This window comes from Miscanthus floridulus, chromosome 7 (genome assembly GCF_019320115.1).
Source record: "Miscanthus floridulus cultivar M001 chromosome 7, ASM1932011v1, whole genome shotgun sequence".
Taxonomy (NCBI): Eukaryota; Viridiplantae; Streptophyta; class Magnoliopsida; order Poales; family Poaceae; genus Miscanthus; species Miscanthus floridulus.
Window position 1 is genome coordinate 30,782,728 of NC_089586.1, and position 22,517 is coordinate 30,805,244.

General features: G+C 46.4%; 3 protein-coding genes and 1 pseudogene across 3 annotated transcripts; 3 read left to right on the top strand and 1 right to left on the bottom strand.

The window, feature by feature from the left end:
• The first annotated feature begins 3,884 nt into the window (after positions 1 to 3,884).
• LOC136465298 (uncharacterized) lies at positions 3,885 to 6,924 on the top strand. Its single transcript, XM_066464090.1, has 7 exons — positions 3,885 to 4,291; positions 4,591 to 5,042; positions 5,355 to 5,570; positions 5,650 to 6,261; positions 6,362 to 6,424; positions 6,501 to 6,628; positions 6,747 to 6,924. Exons 1-6 carry the CDS (start codon positions 3,885 to 3,887, stop codon positions 6,623 to 6,625), a joined length of 1,875 nt encoding a protein of 624 aa, XP_066320187.1. The 3' UTR covers positions 6,626 to 6,628; positions 6,747 to 6,924.
• Positions 6,925 to 12,970: 6,046 nt separating this feature from the next.
• On the top strand, positions 12,971 to 14,526 carry LOC136462967 (uncharacterized). Its single transcript, XM_066462024.1, has 2 exons — positions 12,971 to 13,104; positions 13,234 to 14,526. Exon 2 carries the CDS (start codon positions 13,326 to 13,328, stop codon positions 14,334 to 14,336), a length of 1,011 nt encoding a protein of 336 aa, XP_066318121.1. The 5' UTR covers positions 12,971 to 13,104; positions 13,234 to 13,325; the 3' UTR covers positions 14,337 to 14,526.
• A 50-nt stretch (positions 14,527 to 14,576) lies between these two features.
• LOC136462969 (uncharacterized) lies at positions 14,577 to 16,288 on the bottom strand. The gene is made up of 2 exons (XM_066462025.1): positions 16,164 to 16,288; positions 14,577 to 15,578 (listed from the first exon to the last, which is right to left on the bottom strand). Exon 2 carries the CDS (start codon positions 15,541 to 15,543, stop codon positions 14,965 to 14,967), a length of 579 nt encoding a protein of 192 aa, XP_066318122.1. The 5' UTR covers positions 15,544 to 15,578; positions 16,164 to 16,288; the 3' UTR covers positions 14,577 to 14,964.
• A 4,410-nt stretch (positions 16,289 to 20,698) lies between these two features.
• LOC136462970 (disease resistance protein RGA2-like) lies at positions 20,699 to 22,434 on the top strand (annotated as a pseudogene).
• The last annotated feature ends 83 nt before the right edge of the window (positions 22,435 to 22,517 follow it).

Genomic DNA, 22,517 nt, shown 5'->3' on the forward strand with positions numbered 1-22,517 from the left:
CATAAATTTAGAGATACAATGGCTATACTAGTCTTCAGACGACAGATCCAGAATCATGAACAATAGCCCACACTCTACTTGAACCTTGCTAGCTAACCTATACTAGAACTTTGAAGAATTAGAGCTATATTCTCTTCTCTCTAGAAACCCTAATTTTTGGTCTGATCTTGACTTATGGCAGTGTGCTCTAGAGGGGCAGGGGCTGGTTATATAGACCGGAGCGTCAATCCTGAGCCCTTGGATCAAACCGACTTGAAAGAATGGCGTAGATGCAATCCTTAAGACGGTGGAGAACCGATGTACGAAGGAGAGACTGCCAGGTGGGGACAGGTGGCCAACAGGCCCCATATGTCAGCGCCTCGGCCTCCGCTTCGGTGTGGTGTCTTTCCGAGTCTTTTGGAACCTTCTAGAGTAGTTTTCGCTGCGGATAAGCGTGTTTTTAATTAACGATTTGATCCATCTTGACAGTTTTTTGGATAAACCCTGCTGAAAATACATATTCACCAAAACTTATGGACATTATTAGTTTAAACCCCTAAATCTATGTTGGTGATTCTGTTTATACATTTATTTAAGTTAAGCTGACGGTTTATGATGGATGATAACTACCGTTAACATGTAGCTAAGTAATTTGTGCTCTCTAATTTGGCATTAGTTGCCTTGTTATTGAGCATTGCTAGTGAGCTTAGGCTTTGTGCTTTTGCATACTAGTTGTGCAGGAGCTCCCCTGTAGCTTAAAGTAATAGTGGCATAGGTCTATATGACCTTGCTTTTAGAATTGGTTAGGTGAGCTCTAACTAGCTCGGCACCTTAGTTGCTAGTTTATGATCTTTTTAAGGTGCTTGGGAATATAGATAGAGGGATGTAGTCTTGGCTAGACCGATAGTTTTAATTCCGTATTTGTTTCGATTAGCCGACGTGATTAATTTTAGAAAGGACTATTCATACCCCTCTGGTCTGCCATCTCGACCCTACACCGGCCGCGCCCAGATCCGACGAAGAGGAGGCTGGCCGCGTCCAGATCCGGCGAGGAGGAGGTGCGTCTAGATCCGGCGGATGACGACAGCGGGCTCGATTGGGCTTGCTGGTTTTTTTTTCTTTGAATTGGTTAACGGAGGCGGGCACCTTAATGCGACCGCCTTCATTAATCGATTAACCGAGACGGGCAAGGCAACCGCCTCCAAAAGACTGGATTAACCGTGACCTTTGATTGGAGGCGATTGCAATACTCGCCTCCATTAATCAAAAATGTCCAGCTCCATTAAGTTTTTTTTTAGTAGTGTGAATACGTCCATCCATATCTAGACTTGCGGCCGTGCATATCTACAGATGTAAGAGCATCCACGTATGAATACTCACTTTGTAAAACTACGTATGGATGGACTCGCTTTGACTTATTTTTCATACATTTATTTTGTTTTATATCTAGATATAATAATATATCTATATACATAGCAAAATAGATGAAAAAAATTAAAACAACTTATAATTTAGAACGGGGGAGTACTTCGTTGACGCCGGATTTTAAATTAAATAAAGTGTAGTAAAACTGGAGCCTGCGCGGACGAATGGATGTGACCAAGGAAAACATTTTCGGAATTTCGTATGTTTCGGTGGGTCCCGAAAAAAATCCCATGCCGGTCAAAAATTTCAGCTGAATTCGGCCTCCCCGCCTAAATCGCGCGCCAAAAGGCCCAGAACGCGGATTCCCGCCGTCCAACCCACCATATAGTCCCCCGAAACCCTAAATCCACTCATTTTACTCCCCAAATCGACCTCTGCTCCTGAGTCCCGACCGACACAGACACCCGCGGCACCAGCGCGTTGCCGGCGCCCGCCCTCACGCCTGCGCCGCGCGCCCGCCTCACGCCTGCGCCGCGCGCCCGCCCTCACGCCTGTGCCGCGCGGGTGGCCTCTCCCTAGCTCCCCGCCCGTGCCGGCGCGCCGCCAGCCCTCCCCGCCCGTGCCGACGGTGGTGACGGGGCTGCCGACGGTGGTGACGGGGGCACGGGGTTGCCGACAGTGGAGGACCTAAATCACAAGCGGGGAAGGCGGAGAGCTGCCGACGGCGCGTCACTCCGGTCGCTGCCACAAGCAAGCAGGTGCTACATTGACCTGAGGCCTCTCATCTTATTTTTCCCCATTAACAACGGCCGTTAAGATTATTTGTGAAGATTCCATCTTACCATAGTTACACTGCATGCATCGTCAACCATATCTGCAACTGGAAGCACTGACCACTGAGCAGCAAGCATCTGAAGTCACTGATAATTTCTTTTCCCATCAATAATGTTCAGATCTAAAATGCATGTGGTATACAGATTTTTAGAGAGGAAAATTGGTCCAATCTTTAGGCTTTATATTCTCATATACCATCTATATTCATGTATAAGTTCATGTTTATCCCCATGACCCTACTAAGCTCGAGTTAGGACATCTCTGAGTCACATTTGTTCCATCGATATACTACATTGGATGATAGTCCTTGTGTTGGATTTCTGTTCTATTAGCAGCATGATTTACTTCCTATTTTGAATTTCCTTTTGTGTCCTCTACTCCTCTTATGCAATTTCTACACAAGTAATTTATAATTTGTAGCATTCAATGTTCATCACTCTTGCTTTAGTGTAATAGTGCAAAGGAGAGGCTTCTGTACTATTAGAGTGAAAGGATTGCTGTGGCTATTGCCTAGATAAGCATGCTGGCTGATCTGTCTAGACTTCCATTCAGCACTGAGGTTCATTTGAAGGTGGAAAGCAGGGATGCTATCTTTAGAAACAATTCCAGGTTCCACCATTTTGTGAAAAGGAGGTGTTCCTGTGGAGATTACTGGTGATTAAGTTTTATCCATCACTTGTTTTCCCATTGGCATTAGAAAGGATGTAGATTTCATTCTTAAGTTGTGCATGCTAATTGTTCGCAGTGCTTGAATCATGTTTAGCTGTGAGCTTGTGACTTATGTGTCTGATATTAGTTCACAGGTGGATAGAGTTTTTCCTTGGACTTTTGTACAGAAATAGTGATAGTACACCCTTATTTTCTAAATTTCAAGTGATTGGGTTCTTACCCTTATTTTGTACAGTAAATTGGTTGGTTTATAAGTGCCATATGAATCTGTTGAAAACAATATAAATGCGGTTATAAGTGCCATATAAATTGGTTACAGTTCTAATTTTGATTATCTCTTCCTTTTTCTCTCTTGTTGAAATGTTGCGTAAATTCATCAAAACCACATTACAGTTGCCTGTGTGATGAGCACCAAGTGCTAGCAACTAGTTAGTAGTACAGAAATCATGTCCGTATGTATACCAACATCAGTGTGCTAGGAAATCCAGGTTTATTTTCTTCCTCTTTCTCTGATGCAATGACACACAGCTCAATTTTGTTCCGTTTATGCAGCTTAGTTCCTGACGAAGCACGACACCTGGGTCGGCAAGTCGCTCTCGCCACGCCAAGCACGGACTGCCCAGGTACGGGCTCAGTATGCATATGCAATTATGGTTTATGCATGGGGTGGCCTGCAATAAGTGTTTAGTTTTTGTATTTGCTCAATAAGCTGTGCACTTAATAGATGAAATTTGTTGTTTCATTTATCTGGACTAAACTGTCCACCTAAAAGTCACGGAATATTTGTTATAATCTGGTATAAATAAGTGTTTATTGTCACCGAGTTTCAGTACAATCGTGGAAGAAGATAAGTCATGATGGAGTTAACTCTATGTTTCAGTTTGAGGTGCATGGAAAATAGATAAAAGCTTCAAATCATTTAATCTATATATTTACTGTGTTCTATGGTTCAGGTGCTGTCTAGTAGAAGTATCAATGGTAATTAGAAAACTTTCTTTTGATGTCAGTCTTTAGGTCCAAAACATCATCACAACGCCATGCTGAGGATAGAAGAACCAGATGCCAATGCCATTGGTGGGCAAGACAGAACGGCTGCGACGGAGCGGCAACGTTGCAGCAAGGTACTTGGTGGCGGCATGTTTTTCCATAGTTCTGTGGATGCAACTGGTCATTCCCAAAAAGCTGCATTTATTTATGGGCATATTAGAAAGGTAGTTGAAGATGATGTTGGGGCAAATAATGTTGTTCAGATTGTGACTGATAATGGTTCCAACTATAAGGCAGCTTGCAAGCAACTTGTAGCTGAACATCCACATATCACTTGGCAGCCATGTGCAGCACATACTATCAACTTGATGTTAAAAGAAATATCATCTTTTGCTGAGGTTAATGAAGTAGTGCGAAGTGCACAACGGATATGCAAATTCTTCCACAGCCATAATAGGTAACTCTCCTATCTTTGACTTGTTTATGTTTAGATTAGAAGAAACAATAAATCATAGATTATTCTAGTTTAGCTTCTATTTATTGCACATGTAAAGTAAGGGCTGATTATAGCTCCTAGCTGCTGAACATAGCTTCAACCTATTGCACATGCAAAGTAAGAGCTGATTATAGCTCGTAGCTGTTGAACATAGCTTCTACCTATTGCATATGCAAAGTAAGGGCTGATTATAGCTCCCAGCTGCTGAACATGCATTTTCTCCATGTAGAAGTGCAGCTCACATGTCCTTATTTTTCTAGGATTCATGCTACGATGAGAGAAAAGATAGGCGGAGAATTGACTCGATGGAATGCCATCAGATTTGGCACAATTTTCTTATTCTTGCAGAGTTTTTGGGACAGAAAAAATAAATTTCAAGCATGGATGGTGTCCAATGATTGGGCAAATAGTGAATGGAAAGATGATCCAGACTATGAATTCACATATGATTGCTTGACAAGTAGGGTGTGGTGGGAAGATGTGGAGTTGGTGTTGAAAGCTGTCACACCACTGTATTGTGTGCTTCGATTTGCTGATCAACAGAAGAATGGGACAATATCTGGATTCATTCCAAGGATGTTAAAAGCTCAGAGAGAAATATTTGCTAAATTGAAGCATGATAAAAAAGCTACAAAGGATCTCCTAGATAGGATCAATGAAGTAATAAATCGGAGAACTCGATATCTTCTCAATGAAACTCTCATGCTTGCAGGTACAGAATTAAGAGCTGCACTGAAAATTCTATAACTTATGCCTTTTTCATGTATTTTTTTTATTGAACTTGCTCATAGAACTAGTAGACTTGTTGTAGACTGATCTATAGCGTTTTTCATGCATTTGTTGTGTTATTCGTATCAATATTGGCAGCCATAAACATTACTTCAGCTGTATATGTCAACCATGCTTACTGCTGATTATTTTACATGAAAATATGTCAACATCTTACAATATTATTAGCTGCTGCATTCTATTTCAGTTGTTGGAGTTTTCTAACTAATACTTCTTTACCTATTCCCATTCCTAGCTGCTGCACTTGACCCTGAATCGCTGTATCACTCAAAAATTGCACAAAATCATTCTACTGTACTAGCTATAGTTGTTGCACTCAAAAAGTTAGCAAGCTCACCAGAGGAGGCATCCAAAGCTATTGACCAGTTTACGAACATATTCAGTCAAAAGAAAATGTTATTTGGATCATTAGAGGCTCGGAGCTCAGCACTTCGTGGTCAAATCAGTCCAGGTATTATATTTTCTTGGCTAAATCAGTTTGTATATTTGTTTTTGTAAACTAAATGCTAAATTCAATCAATTCACTGCAGCTGATTGGTGGAATTCATATGGAGGTCAGTGCAAAGATTTACAGAAACTTGCGATACGCATTGTTTCACAATGCAATTCATCAAGTGGATGTGAGCGAAACTGGAGTACTTTTGCTCTGGTTCATACTAAATTGAGAAATAAGTTGAGTTATGACAAGCTTATGAAGTTGGTCTATGTTCATTATAATCTGAAGCTGTACATCCAACAATTTGAAGCTGATTTCCAAAGCCTTAAAGAGAAGGAGACAGATCCATATAGCTTGATGATGGATGCTGCTTTTTTTTATGAAGCCAACCCCATCATGGACTGGCTATGCCACTCTAGGTCTGAGTCTACACCGATACTGGATGAATATCACCTTGAGGCTGATGATTGGACCATGCCTGGAGGCTTTCTTATTGATGAGCTACAGATGGACATATCGGAAGTGGCTGCATTCAAGAGGAAACTTTGTTTCGGTCAAAAGGGCGGTAAGAAGAAAAGGAAGGTGCAATTGGAGGAAGATGAACCTGAAGATTTATTTGAAGATGACTCTGATTCAGATTCTCCACATGGTAGCCCAATATATGCTGAGTTACAGGACAACAGCTCTGCTAGTTCTGACAATGAAGGTGATTGTGAGCTTTTTGTTCAAGTAAACTATAGCAGTTGTGATTTCTAATTTACTGTGAATAACATGTGATTTTGTTGAAAATCTGTTTTGCTTCCTAGGTGATGATGATGTGGAGGGAGACAAAGCTGATGGTGGTACGTCCGGTGTAACCAAAGGAGATGGTGAGTTTCAGTTTGCTTTAGCTGTTTTGGTTATTTTCAACATTCAAGTTCCTTTATGAAAATTATGATTGTGTAGGTGAAGGTGCTAGTGGTAGTAGAGTTCGTGGTAGTTCAAGTATTAGGATTGAGAAACCGGTTCATTTCCGTCCAAGGTCAACTAGGAAGAAGAAACCAACTCTCAAGAGTATCAAAGATCTCTAAAAGGTTAGATGAAGAATCTCCCCATTGACTTGGTTATGTATTTATTAGCTTTCAACTTAGTTCCCATAGTAACTTAGCTACATAGACCTTACATGTGAAATGTTGACTTACACTTTTGTAGCATATGGATGCTTTAATGGTCAATGGTGATGCAAACCGAAGCCCCAAAGGAGAAGATATGGAGCTGCAGTATGGTGCAAGTTCCAGCATTTTGCATATATTTGGGATGTATTTAAACATGTAATATTGGGCACTTCATTAATTTGCAATGCCATGGACATGTAATATTGAGACTTTCCAAGTCTCCATTTAGGTGTAATATTTGGGACTGTTAAGACTACTATTTGGGACTGTTAGACTACTAATATTTAGGACTTTGCATTATCATGATGCACCGTGCTATGATATATCAATTGTGTGTTATAACTTGTGATATATTGCTATTTATTATATGCAAATGTGATGTGCAAGGATTAGAGATAGTTTTAGTTGAAGTTCTGTCATTTTTTTTGAAAATTTTTAAATTTGTTTAAATTTGGTCTGAAATTTCCGAAATATCGCATTTATCGGCAAGTGACGAATTTTTTTTTCTACCGGTAAAAAAAACCTTGGATGTGACTAGTGTTATGGTGGCATGGTGCGGCTCCAATTCCCGTTTTCCGGCCACTCCCGGTCCTGTCCCGGCGTGGGTACCAGGCCACCAGCACATAGATCATGAGCGCCGGCGGTGTGAGTCACATCTGGCGCTACCAATCTGCGCCGCCGCCGCACTTTGACTTGACGACAAGGTACATAGAGCCGCGGCGGTACGGTGACTCTGAGTCTCTGACCAAGCAAGCGAGCATTGATGCCGCGCCGCCGCCGCCGCCATCAGCGCAGGAACTGACAGCGCGAGAGGAAGAGACGTTCGGCGCGAGGGAGAATTATCAGAGCCGTTCCTTTCGCGGCACCGGTGGTACGGTGAGAACGCTAGATACTAGCATAGCTGTCGCCTGTCGGTCTCCGTTCATCTTCTTCTGCATGCTTCCCGAAAATGTCAGCGTTATGATTCAAGAGCAGTTGAGAAAAGATGAACTCCGTAGTCCGTAACCGGACCAATTTGGCGGTAATCTTCGTCCCTTTCGAAAAAAACTAGTATCTCGGCCACGACGACTGCGTACGTGCGGCCGGTGGTCAGCGCCGGCGTTGGGCTGGTCGCCCTCTCACTCCACTCTGGCGCACGCTCGAGAAGCTTTGGCTTTAGCTGGATACTGAATAATTGGCGCGTGTGTGTGCCCACAGAGTTGAAAGTGCAGACGACAAAAAAACTTGTCCATCAGCTGACCATTGCAATCATCTGAACGTGATCGGAGCTGCGGGTGGGGGTGGAATGAAACCACGGCACTACCCGGCCTGCATGCGGCCGCACGCCGCCGGCATCCGTCGAGAATGTTGGAACGAGCAGGAGAATGGAATGTCGGTGCGCGCGCGGCTATTCGCCTCGCGATCTCACGTTGCACGCGCTGTAGACGAACGACGACCCCGGCCGGGCAAGCACTGCACAGCCAAGCCCCGCAGAGAAGGCAGACGGTAGGGATGGATTTATCGGGATGGATTTATCAATCACTTTGTTTCTTAATACGGATATGAAATTAGATAGACAAAATCACTACTACATATCTTATTTTGCCGTACGATTTTCACCGCTAGTTTGGCCAGAACTGGAGATATAATATTTCACTGCCGGTTTAAAAGCCGGCAGGCCATATTGGACATCAAACCTGCAGTTAAAATTATTTTCACCATCGGCTCATCGTATGATTCTTAAGGGACATTTTTCATTAAATTGAATGCCATATATATTAGTACGGTCTGTCATACCCGGAATGTTATTCACATATGGATGTACTTAGATCCTATATCTGCCAAGTTCATGGAAGACACTGATTCTTTGTGACGGCAGCCATGGGGTGCATGGCAAACAATGTATGGGTTGATGGATACTCCCAATGTGTTGATTATAAAAAACAAAAGCAGTTTCGAAACATTGAGCAGATTTGTTGTCCTATATTGTGTAGGGATTTTATGAAAAACTATAAGGTTTGAACTAAGCATAGGTTACACAGTGAGAATTTACCTGAGGAAGTCTCACATGATACAATCCGCACACCCATGCGGGATACCATACGTGAAACTAGCCAGAAAACCGAGAATGAAACCGTCTAAGAAACCATCAACGGCACCGTCCATGAAACTTTAGTTGATGATAATGTGGTAGATGGTCTAGACCTAGATGATACCTGGTGGGGGCTAGAATTTCTTGATGCAAGAAATCCGAAGAAGTTGGATCAAATGAGAAAGGATATAAAAACACCGATGTACTCGGGTTCGAGCATGACCAAATTGGAAGCTGACCTTAGTGTATGTATGTTAGCTAGCAATAACTAATGTTGCTATGGTTGCCCATATGCATATGTCCTCGCTCCACAATCTCAAAACCCTAAACTTCCATTTCAATCCTCATCGGGTCACCTTTCAGGCCTCTCCTCTCTCCCAACATTGACCCGCAGTCCGAACCCTAATCCATCGCATGACCTCCTCCTAAAACTGACCACCGCCACCTCTTCCTCACCCATTTCACTATCCAACTCTTAGGTTTGCCAATGGCACGACCCCTTTCCACCTCCATCCACGCAGAGCCATTGGATCACAACGAGAAGGCCGCAAATATGCCATTGCACGACCTAAGGCACTATTGGTTTCATGTTCCAACCTAGCATGGTTAGAACCAGTCAATCAGGCGAACATCAACCATGCTTGATGGATACAAAAGCACTTGATTGGTTGTCTACTTGCATGCAACTAGGCCCATGAGAGAAATTGATTGGTTGCCTCTCAGCCCACATCCCCGCTCTCTCATTATGCACACCTCAAGTACTTGCTTCGCAACATGCTAGTCTTACCGTGGAGAAATGGATTTGAATCTCATTTCTCTAGAGTCAGGACAACGGACGCCTCCTGCATCTCCCAAGCTAGACCCAAACCCTTCCTCGACCAACCAAACATATCAAATTGCATCGCACAAGCCAGATTAAGATGAATTCACCCAACCAATCATGCCCTAGCGAATGTGGAGCGGGAGCACCAAAATTGTGCCGCCATTCATGCTTATTTGTGATTGGAGGGGTGAAGGGACCATGACGCCTAAGGGGAGTGAATTAGGAAACTGAAAACTATTTCTAAGACTATGACCTCTAATTTTCACCTAGTCAAAACTTATGCAATAAATAAACTATCTAAATATGCAACTAAGGGTTTGCTAGGTGTATTGCTCTCTCCACAAAAAAGTTATGCAATCTAGGTTCCAATCCTATCACTAGCTTATCGAACTAAGCTAGGAATATAAAGCACAGAACCTAAGTGCATAATATAAATGCGGAAGCTAAAAAGTGATAGAGATGCAAACTTCCATCAATAACTCTGGTATTTTTACCGAGGTATCGAGAAGCTCCTCGCTTCCCCCTAGTCCTCATTGGAGCCCCTCGCAAGGATCAAGCTCCTTGTTGGGTAACTCCGTGGATAGCCCCTGGGCTTTTTTCACGCACAAGTGGGTCTCCAAGCTAGCCTCTCTCGAATGGCTCCCCTCCGTCTTCATTACTGAGGTTCCGACCAAATCGCCGTGGGCCTCATTCCCTCCGGTATACGATGGCGGCCACATCACAAATGTAATTGGTGTGGTCTCGCAAGACTACAAGCCCCTCCAATACACAACAATGGTGCGTGCAAGCACCGAGCAAGCAAGAGGTATGCAAACCTCACTAACACTAGGCCTGAATTTATAGCAAGTGCTTTTAGCGGTGGTCAACTAACCTAATCTTCTCTTAAGCACTTGTAGAGGCTAGAGCACTTAGAGAAGTGTCTCAACACTCATACACCTTAGCATATTCCGCCCCAGCTCAAATTGTCGGCCATGAGGGGTATATATAGCCCCAAATGCAAAACTAGCCATTCACAACCGATCTGCGCAGGCAGTGGACATGTCCAGTGGGGCTCACCGGACATGTCCAGTGCCCTTCCTAGCCTGCAGCTAGCTGTTGAACTAGTTGTTGGAGCACTGTAGTCGTCCGGTGCCATATCTGGTGCCTTATGTCTGCCTCCAATCTTCGTCGCAACCTCTCTAGTAGAATGTTGGGAAAATTGGTTTCATAGCATCAAAAGAACGTGAGATTCGGAAAATATCATCGAAAGTTCATCGTATCGTAAAATACCATTGAATGTGAGTATCCGTTCCGTGATCTAGCACTCCGTTACTTTTGCTGTCAACGCCGTCTGCTGGCATCCGTCCGAGGACTCCACTTGGCTAAAAACGTCATGGGAGGACGTGGAGAATAACATGTACGTCGCATCAACCTGGGCAGGCCGTCTGCAGTGGTAGAGCCTCATCCTAGGGAGCTCGGAGCTCAAGCCCGGTGCCTGTCCTTGACTCTGACGATGCCGCCGAGCACTCTAGCGCCAACGCGCTACGCCACCGGAGCCACGCTCACCCTGGTTCGCCGAATGCCGCCGCCGCCGGAGCTGTGCTGCACTTGAGTGGTACAACTAAAGCCAGGCCCACTAGTCGCCATGTGCATGTGCTGCACGGGCACTTTGCTATTCGTTCTGCAAGCAAACCATCGGCACAGCACAGGGAACCAGACCTGCTGGGCTCTGCTCCTACCGTGAATTTCCAACGACGATGAAGCAGGGGATCCATGGAAGCGACAACACCTCACCACTACACTCCAAGGTGTCTGCCGGCAAATCTGTAACCCTCCCCGGTGGCGACCCAACCCACCTCCCAATCACTGGCGTGGCTGGCACCGGCACCGGCAGCGGCAGCGGCCATGCGAGGGGTCGGAACAAGCTGACCCTTTTCCCCCTCATCTTCCTCATCTTCTTCGAGGTCGCCGGCGGGCCATACGGCGCCGAGCCGGCGGTGCAGGCCGGCGGGCCCCTCCTCGCACTCATCGGATTCTTCGTGTTCCCATTCGTGTGGGCCGTCCCGGAGTCCCTCATCACCGCCGAGCTGTCGACGGCGATGCCTGGCGACGGCGGGTACGTGGTGTGGGTGGACCGCGCGTTCGGCCCGTTCGTGGGGTTCCTGATGAGCACGTGGAAGTATGTCTGCAGTGCCATCGGCGCCGCGGCCTTCCCGGCGCTGTGCTCCGACTAACTCACGCGCGTGGCGCCCGCCGTGTCCCCCGGTGGCGCCAGGGTCACAACGATCGTCACGTTCAACGTCGCCCTGACGCTGCTCAACTACACGGGGCTGAGCGTCGTCGGCTAGACGGCCGTGGCGCTGGGCCTCGCGGCGCTGTCGCCGTTCCTGCTGATGATCGGCACCGCGCTGCTGCCCAAGGTCCGGCCGCGGCGGTGGGGGGCCACCGCCGGAGATAAGGACTGGAAGCTGTTGCTGAACACGCTGTTCTAGAACCTGAACGGCTGGGACAGCGTGAGCACGATGGCCGGCGAGGTCCACGTCTAGCAACCGTGCTGACGCCGTTACCTCAATACATGACGGAATGCTATTTTTATGTAACAGTTCTATCTTTCAATGGTATTTTACATAACGGAGTTTTTTCGATGGTATTTTCCGATTTTCGCGATCTTTTACTGCTATAGAACCAATTTTCCCTCGAATGTTTCGGAGCTCATGTCCGATGACATCGCCGAACACATCCGGTGGGTCTTCCACCTCTGCTTTGGCTGTCACCATGCGCTCCGGTGCTCCACAGAGCACATCACCAGACTTGTTGCAGCAGCCCGCGGGAAAGAGCACGTGTGCGTCAGGTGCCTTTTCTTGGCAACCATCAAACATGTCCGGTGCTGCTATGCAGCATCCATTTCACTATGTTTCTTCGCATGTCTTATTCGGCTTCTTCTATCTTGTGTCTTGGACTTCTTGCATATCTCATAGGTCTTCAACATGTCTTCTAATATCTTGCTTGAGGTGTTATCATCCGAATCACCCCTTTGCCTAAGCCCAAGTCCACTTTACTCCTATTGAAATGTATCAAAAATACTAGCAAACAATATTAATACAAATGATCATGTTATTCATCAAACACCAAAATTCAAACTTAATGGCTAATAGGATTCATTTTCCTTACAAGGGGTTATATGCTAACGTGGCTAGCATAACGTGTACGTTTCTTTGCTAGAGCCTCAAATTAAACTCGACATCTCTACAAACTAGAGCTGGCTATAAATAGTAGCAGCCGACTAACAAGGCAGCACGTAATTGGAGCTAGTCCAGTGGGCAAGATCGTCCCACCTGTAAATAAAACGTAGAAATATATCAAGAAAAGAAAAAAAAAATTACAGCTAATTTGAGGTGCCCGTCTTGTTCTGTCTTCCGGCTGGGTCATTTCTTCATTTCCGTCAACCTTCTTTCTCGCGCAGATTTTTCTCTTTCTAAAAAGGAAATTCTCCACCACAATCGATTGCAAAAGGACATGAATGTATGTTCATCACGTCGAATTGTCCAGCCATTTTTCTTTTCTTGAATTCTAGATTCATTCATGTTCTTTGTTTCATTTATTGTTTTCTAATTGCCCATTCATTGATGCCGTTCGTGCCCACGCATGCAGCCCATGACGAGCGAGCATGGAAGAGCCTAGTTCTTGATCCTATCTTCCAACATGCTTGACGAACGCGACGACGAACGTGGGTCGAACGCCGCATGCCAATGTGGTTGATCTCATTCCTATTATTAATCCGTAGCGATTCGGGTGGAGTTTTTTTTATCATGCACAAGCGATCCAAATCGTGCGAACCGTACAGCAAGATGGAGGAGCGCGTCGGGTGCACCAGCAATGCCGCTACGTCCTGCGACGACTCCGCCACCGGCAGGGCGCCGTCCTCGGCGGCCGCCGCGGCGCAGTGCTCCACGGTGTCGGTGTTCCTCGCCAAGATCAACGGCGCCGCACGCCTCGTCACCGCCGTCTGGAGTAAGAGCCTCATCAACCAGTCCTTCACCATCTCCATCGACCGGCCCGGCGCCGGCGAGGGCGACGGGCCGGTCACCCACAAGGTGGAGCTCAAGCCGTGGCCGTTCTGGAGCAAGAAGGGCGGCAAGGCGCTGGACGTGGGCGGCGGCGACCGCGTCGACATGTTCTGGGACCTGCGCTCGGCCAAGTTCGCGGCGGCGGGCAGCAGCCCGGAGCCCGCCGGCGGCTACTACGTCGCGCTGGTCAGCAACGACGAGGTCGTCCTCCTGCTCGGCGACTGCAAGAAGGACGCGTACAAGCGAACCAAGGCCCGGCCGTCGCTGGAGGACGCCGTGCTGGTGTGCCGCCGGGAGAGCGTGTTCGGCCGCCGCAGCTTCGCGGCGCGTGCGCGGCTCGACGCCAGGAGGAGCAAGGAGCACGAGATCGTCATCGAGTACGCGCTCGCCGCCGCGGGCTCCAGCAGGGATCCCGAGATGTGGATCACGGTGGACGGCTTCGTGCTGCTGCACGTCAAGAGCCTGCAGTGGAAGTTCCGGGGCAACGAGACGCTGCTCGTCGACCAGGCGCCGGTGCAGGTCATCTGGGACGTGCACGATTGGCTCTTCGCCGGACCGGGCACGCAGGCAGTCTTCGTCTTCAAGCCCGGCGCGCCACCGGAGATCCAAGAGGACAGCGGAGGGAACGGCATCCAGGGTCAAGGGACTGACTTCTGTTTCTTCCTCCAGGCATGGAGGACGGAATGAGGCTCAGCCCGGTGCGCCACTGATCTGTTGATATGGATAGCATTGAAAGCTTATTCAGCTTTACAAATTTCAGGGCGTTCGGCTATACTACTTCCCGCTTGTTTCAGCTTATTTTCTCTCACAGAATGCTATTCAACCATCCAAAATAATCCAAAATTCACTATTCACTATTGTAACGAGGAACACTTCAAGTGAATCAAAGTTTCTGTCACTGGAAATTCCATCCAAGCACACCAGATCTAATACAACAATATAACTTTTATATTGCAATGAAACTGACATTGAGAAGATATCAGGGTACCTAAGCAACTGTGTAGTGTTTTAAGTCATAGCATAGCAGATACAACATGAGCACCAGATTCATGGCCTTGGCCCTGGTGTGTCCATGACATTTAACCAGAAAATTTTTGTGTAGAGCCCAAAGAACAGCTTATTCTAGAACAAGACATGGCTATCATCACAGCAACTAAACCTCTAGTTTCCATCTCGCCTTGGTTACCAATAGTAGCTTAACTATTTCCTCCATCAGCATAAAGGCACTGCAATGTGCAATCTCAAATGCCTGATCATGGCAACAAAAATAGGAAATAAAAAAAAGGTGTGTTGTGTCTAGATGATCATCCTTCGTTCACTCCATCACAGCAACACCGCCAGCTGCCTTTATCTTCCCTATGATTGCTTCCGCTTCCTCCTTTGTGAGCGATTGCTTCAGAATGACTGGGGCCTTCTCCACTAGCTCCTTTGCCTCCTTCAGCCCCAAATCCGTAAATGTCCTGATCTCCTTGATGATCTTGATCTTTGCAGCAGCATCGAACTTCTCCAACTTGACATCGAAGACTGTCTTCTCAGCTTTCTTCTCCTCAGCCTTCCCAGCACCAGCCCCAGAACCACCCTGAGCACCAAAACTGAAACCCTGGCCAGATATCGCCTGTGGCAGCTCTTGGTTCAGTCTGAAGAGAAGGGCTGGAGCAATCTGTTTGATCTCCTCAGGAGGGAGAGCAGCGATGCGGTCAGCTAGATCCACAACTTTCTCTGATGGTGGCGGCATAGGCCCGTATGGGTCGTATACATCAGGGTACTTGAAGTTCTTAGCACCTGTGTCCTTTGCAGCCTCAGTGCTGTATAGATGAGCACAAATTGCTGAAAGACAACTGCCAAAGGATGGTTTTGAAAGGCATAGTCGTCGTGCTATTGTACAGAGACTCATCCTAATATCAGTTATGTGAGTGCAATATTCTCCACCTGCACCACATCAAACAAGAATCAAAATACTAAATGAGACTTGAAGAAAAACTCAGCGTCCACTCTGAATCCATAAACAAACATCTAGAAGCACACAGATATAAGCATGTATAAACATGATATTAAATGGGATCAACTACAGATAGTTTACAAAGCCAGTACTGCTGGGTGGCATTCAGGATTGGAATCGCCATCTTACAAGTTTCCAAGGTATTTCATTTACACCAATACAAAGCATAATAATTTGTGGCAGAAATGTGTCTCTTTCATATGAAAAAATCCCCATTCTTTTCCCAAACTCCCAGTTTCTGTATTCTGAACGGGATTACACCGATATGCAGGGAGAGGCAACAACAGCCAAACTGCTAAAGGTCATCGATTCAAGGGCAGGGGCGGATCCAGTACATAACATCGGTGGAAATATGTGCACCCGATAAATATGTTTGCAGAAAACGAAGTTTCTGTGTGTATAAAACATATGCAAATGCATGTAACTGGGTCAGATCCGGATACACAGCTTACGGTTTAGGGTTTGGGGGTACTCGGTTTCGCACAGCGGGAAGGGACGGGAAGCGAAGGGCGTACCAGATGGATGCTCGTCGTCGGTGAAGGGCCCAACGAGGGCGCCGCCGCTCGCCCAGCCGCCGCCAGGAAGCCACGAGAGAGCGAGGTAGACGGGTAGTGGGAGGTGAACGGGAGAGCCGGAGAGGTAGGTCTGTTAGACCGACTCCTAGCAGGAGATCGGCCAGCCCATGTAGGCCCAGCGGGGAACCAACGGGCCTAAGGATATGAGCAGCCCAGCACGTGGGAAACAACCAGCCCGCTTCCATTATTTTCTATAAAAAAAATATTTACTCTCTTTTTCTTGTAAATCTTTGTAGCTAGTTTGAGTCTATACCTAATACCAGAGTGCCAAAATTTCAGGTCATTTTTTTCGTCCATCGTCCCTTAACTAACTCTATGAATGTTAAACCATATTTGTTCGTGTCTATCTATTGCCCTCTTGTTTTATAATGACATATGCAGGACTTTTTAGGTAACCTGAATAGCTAGGAATTCTAATTCTAATCAAATAGAGCTCTCAAATCTTGTTTTAAAACATGTAAGACTTATGAATAACCTGAATAAAAATTATATTCTAATCCAAATAAAAAAGGAAGATTTTTTGTTTAACTCCAGTAACGCTTTTTGTTTTCGGGCCGTCCTAAACTCCGAATCGATCGGTGCAGCACATCGTGTTGGAGTTGGATTCAGCGACCCAGCAAGGAAGGTCAAAATTTATTGGCTTGCAAATCCGGAAAGTAATATAAAGAGAGATTTATATTTGCACCTTTAACTTTAGTCCTAATTAAGTAGAACCGGCCACCATGAATATATATGTATATATGTGTGTGTATATATATATAATGATTTTCTACTCCTAGGGAGTAGTTACTCCCATGTGTATATCTCTAGATTTAGGACGTATATAGCCCGACGAATTGTATGTAGATGAAATATATCATCATACTAGACCATCTAGGGTACTATGTATAACAAGTATGTATGTATACTTAGAGTATATGATTATACTTATTTTATATGCTACTATCATAGTATTATATAATATATTAAAAAAATATGTGCTCTTTTGAATTTTTTCACATAGTAAAGATCTGGAATATCTTAATATTAATATGTCAATATACTCAAACTGATAAATAAGTATGTATACATACGCAACATGATTTATTAATTATGAAAGTAACTACTCCCGAGAGTATATAAAATGCACCATATATCTTCTTCTTCTTCTTCTTCTTCTTCTTCTTCTTCTTCTTCTTCTTCTTCTTCTTCTTCTTCTATCCATGGAGACGATGCCTGGGTTCCGCGGAGTTGGCTACCTGGCTTTGACGCAAGTGTCGGGAATATAGATTGATCCATCTATCTACCCCTTTCTAGCTTCAAGTTCACTGGGGGAGCTTAGTGAGAGCCATAGTGGCCATAGCCTTTCTAAGCTAGATCAATTTATAATGAAGGTCTTAGATTTATTACTTTAGTTGCTAATGCAATATTAATATGTCTTCCTCTTCTTGCATTTTACATCTTATTGCCCCCTCTCCATTCATGGTCAAGCTTCCTTACCGGTCAAATTCACAATAAGATGACATCCACTTTGACTTTTTTGCACGGCTAAAGGATAAGGGCCTTTTTGGCATAGCTCACAATAGCTTTATGAGCTGTTGTGAGCTGTTTTATTTGTCAAACACTTATTTCTAAAACAGTTTCACTCATGAAGCTGTTTTTCTTCCCCTCTCACAAAGATATGAGTTGGGATGAAGCTGAAAAAGTAGCTTATTTCAGCTCTCTCCCTTATTTCTCTCTCCCATTTATGCATGAAGCTATTGGTGAAGCTGTTTTGCTAAATATTTTTTCCAAAATAGCTTAGCTTCACCTATAAAATTGCTCATGAAGATGTTTTCCAAAAAAACAGTTGAGCTGTGCCAAACAGGCCTTAAAGGTTGAAGGTACATGAGCGGGTGCCCGGTGAGTAACGACTAAGGATCGACGTGGCCTTTTTGCTCAGCGCGATGTTGAAGGAAATGGATGGTTTGCAGTATTGCACTGCATGTATATGCTCCGTTCGCTTCACTGAAAAAAAACAAGCTGAAACACTGTTCCGGCTGATTTATTGTGAGAGAAAAATACTGTTTCAGCTAAAAAAATAAGCCAAAAAGTATGGATTATAAGACAAGCGAACATGACCTGCATGGAAAGAGAGAAATAAAAACACTCAAAGCATGCACGTCCACAATAAACCCACACAAACCAATGCTAGCTAGCTCCCTTTGCTTCCTTTTCCTCTCCTTGCTCCTTAACTAGCTGTATGTGCAAACAAGCAATCGACCAACTTCTTTTTTCAAAAACATGACTTGACACGTATTTTATTAAGAAGAGCAATCGACCAACAACAATCAGCCTGTTCGTTTCGTCGTAAATGATCATAGATTATTTACTGCTGGCTGGTTTGATGTAAGAAAAAATACTATTCCAAATTATAATCCACGATCGTATACGAGCAAACGAATAAACTGAATACTCCTAAGTTCATCCAACATCAATATGTCATCGTATCGTCAGCTAGCTGACCGGTAGACCAAGACTCGAGTCTCGACACCGTACTCATACTTCCATATTAACACACGAATGTGCATGACATTTCTCATGAGTTGCGAGTACAGCGACTTGCATGTGCATCCTACATAGACGGTGCAGAGTTCAGTTCCAAAATAAATTAAAACACAACACACGAATATTGGATAAATCTTTAATCTTTAAATCTCCAATATCCATATATGAGACAAGTTGGAATGCATGATACAGTTGTCCAATAAATCTTCAAGGCACAAGTTGTTTAGTTAACTACGTAACATGTTGTATGTCCTATTATAACGCACGGGCATATTTACTAGTTATTATAAAATTAATAATATATCATCTTGGTAAGCTATTATCTTACAAAACAACTAAAAGTATGAGTATTATGCTCCAGACAAACAAAATAGGAATGAAACAAGCCATTTTTATGTTTGAAACTCATATTTATTTGACTGTATGTAGTATATTTGTTTATCTTAATATATTTTTGGAATGGATATTTCAATTCCTTTAACTACCGTATGAGGCCCTATGTCCCTGAACTTTCAAAATGACTTCAGTTCTCAAAGTTTTTTTTGGCTTGGTTTCATCATAGAACTATCAAAGTGGCTATTTCGGTCTTCAAACTTTATATTTTGGACTCAATTTCATTCATAAACTATCAAAATGTATTTCAGTCTTTAAACTTTTATTTTCAGTTCATCTCCGTCTCTTGTCTTACATGGAACACCACAGCCATCGTGTCTAGTCAACTCCAACACCGCGCATGATTGGAGATTTAAAAAATACTATTCAAATAAAAATAACATTAATGGATCATCCCGTGCTAAAGGAGAGTGTAATCAAGTAGCAAGTGAACTAGCTTTAGCTAGGAAGAAGTTCATTCAATGGTTGAGGGCTTGAGGCAAGCCTAGTATGGGACCTCTTCAATTCCTATTATACCATGGTCATTCTTAGACCATGTTTGGTCAAGCTCCACGACTCCATTGACCAAACGCTCCCTGTCAAATCGCTCTGTGGATGATACTCCATAAAACACACTGAGAGGAGCGTAGAGATAGAGCCAGAGCTAAAAAGAATCTTTGCTCGGCTCCCTCTCACTCCCGTGGTCCTAGCACGGGGCCATGGTCCGATTTGCCATGGTGGCATGCGCGGCACGACGCAGGGAGCAGTTGAGGTTGGGCGACAATGATGTGAGGTGGAGAGATGGTGCGGGTGGTAGGCATGGCCGTGCGAGGGACAGGTTGAGGCCAGGCAACAACTGCGCGCGGGCAAGGCCACTGCGGGACATAGCGAGACTGGCGCGAAGTTGCCTAGGCGTCCGTGCAGACATGCGGAGAAGGTGAAGAGAGGAGGACTAAAGAGAAACGAGGGAGGAATAATGGAAGGGTATTCTAGATATTTCATCATTTTCAACAACCATGAGAAACTGTTTTATTAAACATTTTTCTAACGAGAGAAGCCGAAGCTAGAAAGAGTTACTTCATTAAAAAAAGATCATAGCTAGAGCTATTTTGGCTGAAGCCAGGAGCTCTACTAAACAGCCCTTAATGGCAAGTTTCATTCGGTCTCCAAGACCTTTCTAGCTGAAAATGAATTGAGGGCCAAAACACTTGGAAATTGCAGCCTTTTGTTTTATCCGAAATCAAAGCTTATCCAACGAACAAAAGCCAAAAACCGAAAAAGGTTCCTGAAAATATAGTGCAATGGTAATGGTCTTACCAAGGTGTCCGTGGACACTTCTAGAGTTCTAGTGGCTAAGCCGGCGATCTTTGAATAAAGAGTTGAAAACAAGGTATGCTGTCGGGTTGATTGGTATCATTAGTCAAAATCAGACGCTCAGAGTTGAGATAACCCAGTAGCATATTTAGAAAATTCTTTCTGGCCATTACCAGCACCAGTTTGATGATCTCGAACAATGTTCTGTTCCATACCATCTTGAGCAATTCTTAAAAAAAAAATCGACAGGTGGTAGGCGGACACAGTCGGGTGGCGTCTTGCGCCTAGACGGTGAGCTAGGCATCTCATCATCTGCCTTGTGACTTGTGAGTCTAGGCGGCAGTTGGGCGCTAGCCGGCATAGGCGGTGAGGTCTCGGCGTGTCATTTTTTAAACAGTGCGTCCTACCAGAGCAAGACGAAGCTTCTGACCGCGGCTGGTTCGCAATGTGCAGATAATAGCCGGAGGAAATTGAGCATGGCCGAGGCCGTCGTATCGGCGGTCGTCGCCGACCTTGTGGGCAGGGCGATATCCCTCGTCGCCGGGAAGCTCCAAGACCGGCGGGCTGTCGAGGGCAAGCTCCGGCGGCTACGGCACCTCGTGGTCAAGCTCGAGAGCGTGGTGGACGCCACCGATGCGAACGTATCACGAACCGAGCGCTTCTGGAGTGGCTCTCGGAGCTCGTTGGCGCCGCGCACCGAGGGCGCTACTTCCTCGACGCGTCCGGGGGTAGGGCGGTCGAGGTAACGGACGAGGACGATGACGATGACGACGGCCATGGCGGAGGCGAGCCGCGCCGGTCTTTGTTTTCGCCAAGCTCGTTCAACGCCGCCAAGCGCGTGCGCGTCGCGGCAAGGAGGACGCTGTTCCGCGGTGGCGGTGGCGGCGGTGGCGAGCTCGACGGCGTCCTCGCGGACATGGAGAGCGTGTCCAACGATCTTGCCGAGTTCATCATGCTGCTGCAGTGCTGCCCGCCGGCGCTGCACCGGCCGCTGGCCACGAACATCTACGCTGACTGCCAGGTGTTCGGCAGGCACCTCGAGAGGCGCCGTGTCATTGACTTCTTGCTGCACGACGAAGGCGCTGCCGGCGTCGGCGAGCTAGGCGTTCTTCCCATAATCGGGCGCGCCGGCCTCGGGAAGACGACCCTTGTGCAGCACGTCTGCGACGAGCCCGCGGTGCGCCGCCACTTCTCGCTGATCATGCTGGTGGACTTCCACTGCATGAGCCTCACGGTACCCAGCGAGGCTGTGCAGCTTCTGCGCTCTCTGTTCAGTGTCGCCAGCACGGCAGGCACCAGCCTCGGCGCCGCCGGCGAGCAGCTGAGGCTCCTCGAACGGAAGCTGCGCGGCGAGAGGTTCTTGGCCGTGTTCGACAACGTCGACCCGCGCAAGAAGTGTGTGATAGACGCCATCATGCCGGCCCTGCGGCGCGGCCGGACAGGGAGCAGGATCATCGTGACCGGCAGCGACAAGCACGTCGTGGAACTCGGCACGACGGAGCCGATTATCTTGCGGCCGCTGCCGCCGGAGGAGTACTGGTTCTTCTTCAAGGCGCACGCGTTCGGCGGAGCGGACGACGCCGAGGCGGACCCGCGGCTGGAGGCGGCGGGCCAGGCCATCGCCAAGAGGCTGCGAGGGTCCTTCTTCGGCGCCAAGGTCGTGGGCGCACTGCTGAGGTCCCGCCCGGACCACAGGCTGTGGCGCCGGGTGCTGGCGGCCAGCCACGCCGAGTCTTCGTGGTTTGGCCATGGCGGCTATGTAGAAGCCACGGCCGGCAGCCTCCTCCCTCCGCACGTGACGGTGCGCGGCGTCGCTGTCTCTGGCTCGCCAGTGAGAGGGCTCGTCGGCCTCCAAGACGCCACTTTGACAGCTCCCGCTGACGCTGATGGCGGCGGCGGCCGGCTGGAATTGCCAGTGCTGCTTTGCAAGTCGGTCTTCCCCTCCTACTGCCTGTACTACACCGCTTATTGCACGATCGATACGGATAGCAAACAGTAAAACTCTCACATTCAAACAGCAATGCAATTCAAAATCACTTTTTTCCCCTTCAAACTTTTGGGTTTACGCTCTTTTGAGTCGCA

Coding starts and splice junctions, on each gene's coding strand:
- LOC136465298 (XM_066464090.1), top strand. CDS start 3,885: ATGCTGAGGATAGAAGAACCAGATGCCAATGCCATTGGTGGGCAAGAC. Junction 4,292..4,590: donor TTCTTCCACAGCCATAATAG/GTAACTCTCCTA, acceptor TTATTTTTCTAG/GATTCATGCTACGATGAGAG. Junction 6,425..6,500: donor CGGTGTAACCAAAGGAGATG/GTGAGTTTCAGT, acceptor ATGATTGTGTAG/GTGAAGGTGCTAGTGGTAGT.
- LOC136462967 (XM_066462024.1), top strand. CDS start 13,326: ATGCCAATGTGGTTGATCTCATTCCTATTATTAATCCGTAGCGATTCG.
- LOC136462969 (XM_066462025.1), bottom strand. CDS start 15,543: ATGAGTCTCTGTACAATAGCACGACGACTATGCCTTTCAAAACCATCC.